The following is a 2,462-nucleotide window of genomic DNA, read 5'->3' on the forward strand; positions in this document are numbered from 1 at the left end:
TACGTTACGTTACGTTACGTTAGTTACGTTACGTTTACGGTTACGTACGTACGTACGTAGTAGTAGTAGAGTAGTATATACTACTACTACACACACTACTACACACACACACACACACACACACACACACATATATATATATATATATATATATATATATATATATATATATATATATATATATAAGGCGGAGGCTTCGTTGAGTGCACAGGCTAATTTGCATTTTTCCACGAGGATTGCAGAAGTTCTGATAGAAAAATATATAGATCACGTACGTAAATTGAGATAGCATATACTGTAGATTGTGCATGGTACTGTAGATTGTGCATGGTTCAGAACGTGGGTATATAGATAATACTCGTAGAGTATACTCATCTAGACAAATAAAGCGTACATGAGTGGGAGATTAAGGGTGTTCGATGAAACGCTCAATAGTGTTATACACACATATCATTCATATTTCAAACACGTGCATTTGTCATGCTCTATGCATTTTAGACGGTTCATCTGAACAGCAAATGTCGTCATGTATGTTATAATCTGTACCGTAAACGCACGGAAGAACAGTATCTCTTACCAGCCTCTTGACAGCATCGTACAGGTACTCCAGCACACCATTCATGTCACCGTCGTTAAGATATGTTGCATATTCATCGCAATCAACAGACACCAGGTTCATATGAGGATTCCGAATCATAGTACGCCCTCTGGGCAGCAGACTCGAGGCCAGTTCATTTATGGTGCGGTAGTAGTCTACCCCAGACACATATGAAATACCAGTGAGTATACCCAGGCGAGGATTGTTTGAAGACATTGTGCTTAACAGCAGTGACGGCCTGACGGGGTAGAGTGATTATGAATTATTCGAAACTATTCAACATTTTAAAATCCAACACTCTTATCTATTCATCAGACATACATGTGCGTATTTTCTATTTTTGGTCATATTTCGTATTGCTATAGTGATCTGATTGTGTGTGGGCATTTTGGGGGCATTTATTTTGAAAAGGGGGGGGTGTTATTTTTTGTTGGGAATTAGTGTCGTATTTTTAGACACCTCGTAAACGACAGTATACGGCAGATACGAATTACAGGACATTCAATATGCACAGCCACTGAGCTCTTTAAATCCCTCGTTGGCTGCACTATTCTGCTAATGTTTTCCTTAGGCAAGTCTCAACGCTCAATACTAATAAGCCGAGGAGATGCGGGAGTTTACAACGGTATCGATTTCTTATCTAGTATTGTGCCAGGCAAAACGTATTCGATGCCCACCTTTCTGAGTGGGGTTGGAGGAAAGGTTGCCAAGGTATAGATTGCTCTCACGCAGGTAATGAGAAGGATCGAGTCCATGCTTCTGCACCGTAGGAAACACTTGAATATGTATTGTCCATAGCATTAGAGGGGTTATTTGTAGCTAAAAAGTTGCACTGAGATTTTCTCATCAGAAAATTATTTCTGTATTTAGTGTGGACAAGCTCTACGCCGACACCTACGGTAGGATGGCGACTATGTTGTACGACTGCAATTTTATATTATATTTATTAACTTAAATTTTCGCGCCTGCAGTTTGGCCTGATGATAGTTGGCTATGGAGTTAGGATACCTCCATACGCTCTTTCTCACTATTAGTACGTTCTCTATCAAGCGCTCTATACGACGCACGGCAATGGCGACCAGTCTCGACCTCTAGACCTCTAAATGTCACAGGCACTTAGGGCAACTCCACGCCGGTCTTCTCGTACACCTCAGTCCGTATATCCTTATAGCACTTGTGACAGTAGGGTGCTCCGTCATGCTCGTACATACCCTCCGCGCAATCTGGCGATGCTTTGCACCGGTGGCACACAAAACACTCCACGTGCCAAGACGAGCCCATGGCATCGATGAAATCGGAGTCCTGTGATGTACGAGAGTTCAATAAAACAACGTATGCACGTAGATAAGAAGATGGAACAGTACACAGTTCGAACCAAGAGGGACGGATCGATAGAACCAATAAGTCTGTGATCGGCTGCTGGTTCTAAGTAGGAGAACGTACCTGTACAGGCGTATTGCATTTCTCGCACTTGTCCGCGATGATATTGTAGAAGTCTGCAAGGCAGTATATGTTGTCGTATTTCTGGATGAAGCTCTGGTTCACCAGGCTCAGTTTGCAGTGGAAGCATACAAAATGCTCCACATGGTAGGCAAACTCGCCCCCCTTGACTGTGGTCTCGCTCGGCAGTATGGGAGTGTCGCACACTTTACAGACATCCCCGAACTTCTTCGCATAGTCACTCACACAGTACACGTGGCCGTCATCGCCCATGATGAAGGGCAAATCTGACAGATGCGACTTGCACTCTCGGCACCGGAAGTGATCTCTTTGTATGATAAAAGCATTGCGTTACGAGATAGCATGAGCGAAATATTGTATAAAAACCGAGTAGATATATATATGTAGACACACACAGACACAG

General features: G+C 42.8%; 2 protein-coding genes across 2 annotated transcripts in view; both read right to left on the minus strand.

The window, feature by feature from the left end:
• The window catches only part of SARC_04168 (hypothetical protein), a 3,892-nt gene extending 3,037 nt beyond the window's left edge, over positions 1-855 (minus strand). Inside the window, exon 1 of the mRNA XM_014302011.1 lies at positions 578-855. Within this exon, the coding sequence (XP_014157486.1) occupies positions 578-814 (237 nt within the window). The 5' untranslated portion in view covers positions 815-855. The remainder of the gene's footprint in view (positions 1-577) is intronic.
• A 668-nt stretch (positions 856-1,523) lies between these two features.
• SARC_04169 (hypothetical protein) lies at positions 1,524-2,371 on the minus strand. The gene is made up of 2 exons (XM_014302012.1): positions 2,042-2,371; positions 1,524-1,900 (listed from the first exon to the last, which is right to left on the minus strand). Exons 1-2 carry the CDS (start codon positions 2,309-2,311, stop codon positions 1,715-1,717), a joined length of 456 nt encoding a protein of 151 aa, XP_014157487.1. The 5' UTR covers positions 2,312-2,371; the 3' UTR covers positions 1,524-1,714.
• Positions 2,372-2,462: the final 91 nt, after the last annotated feature.

The sequence above is a fragment of the Sphaeroforma arctica genome (assembly GCF_001186125.1).
Source record: "Sphaeroforma arctica JP610 unplaced genomic scaffold supercont1.226, whole genome shotgun sequence".
Taxonomy (NCBI): domain Eukaryota; class Ichthyosporea; order Ichthyophonida; genus Sphaeroforma; species Sphaeroforma arctica.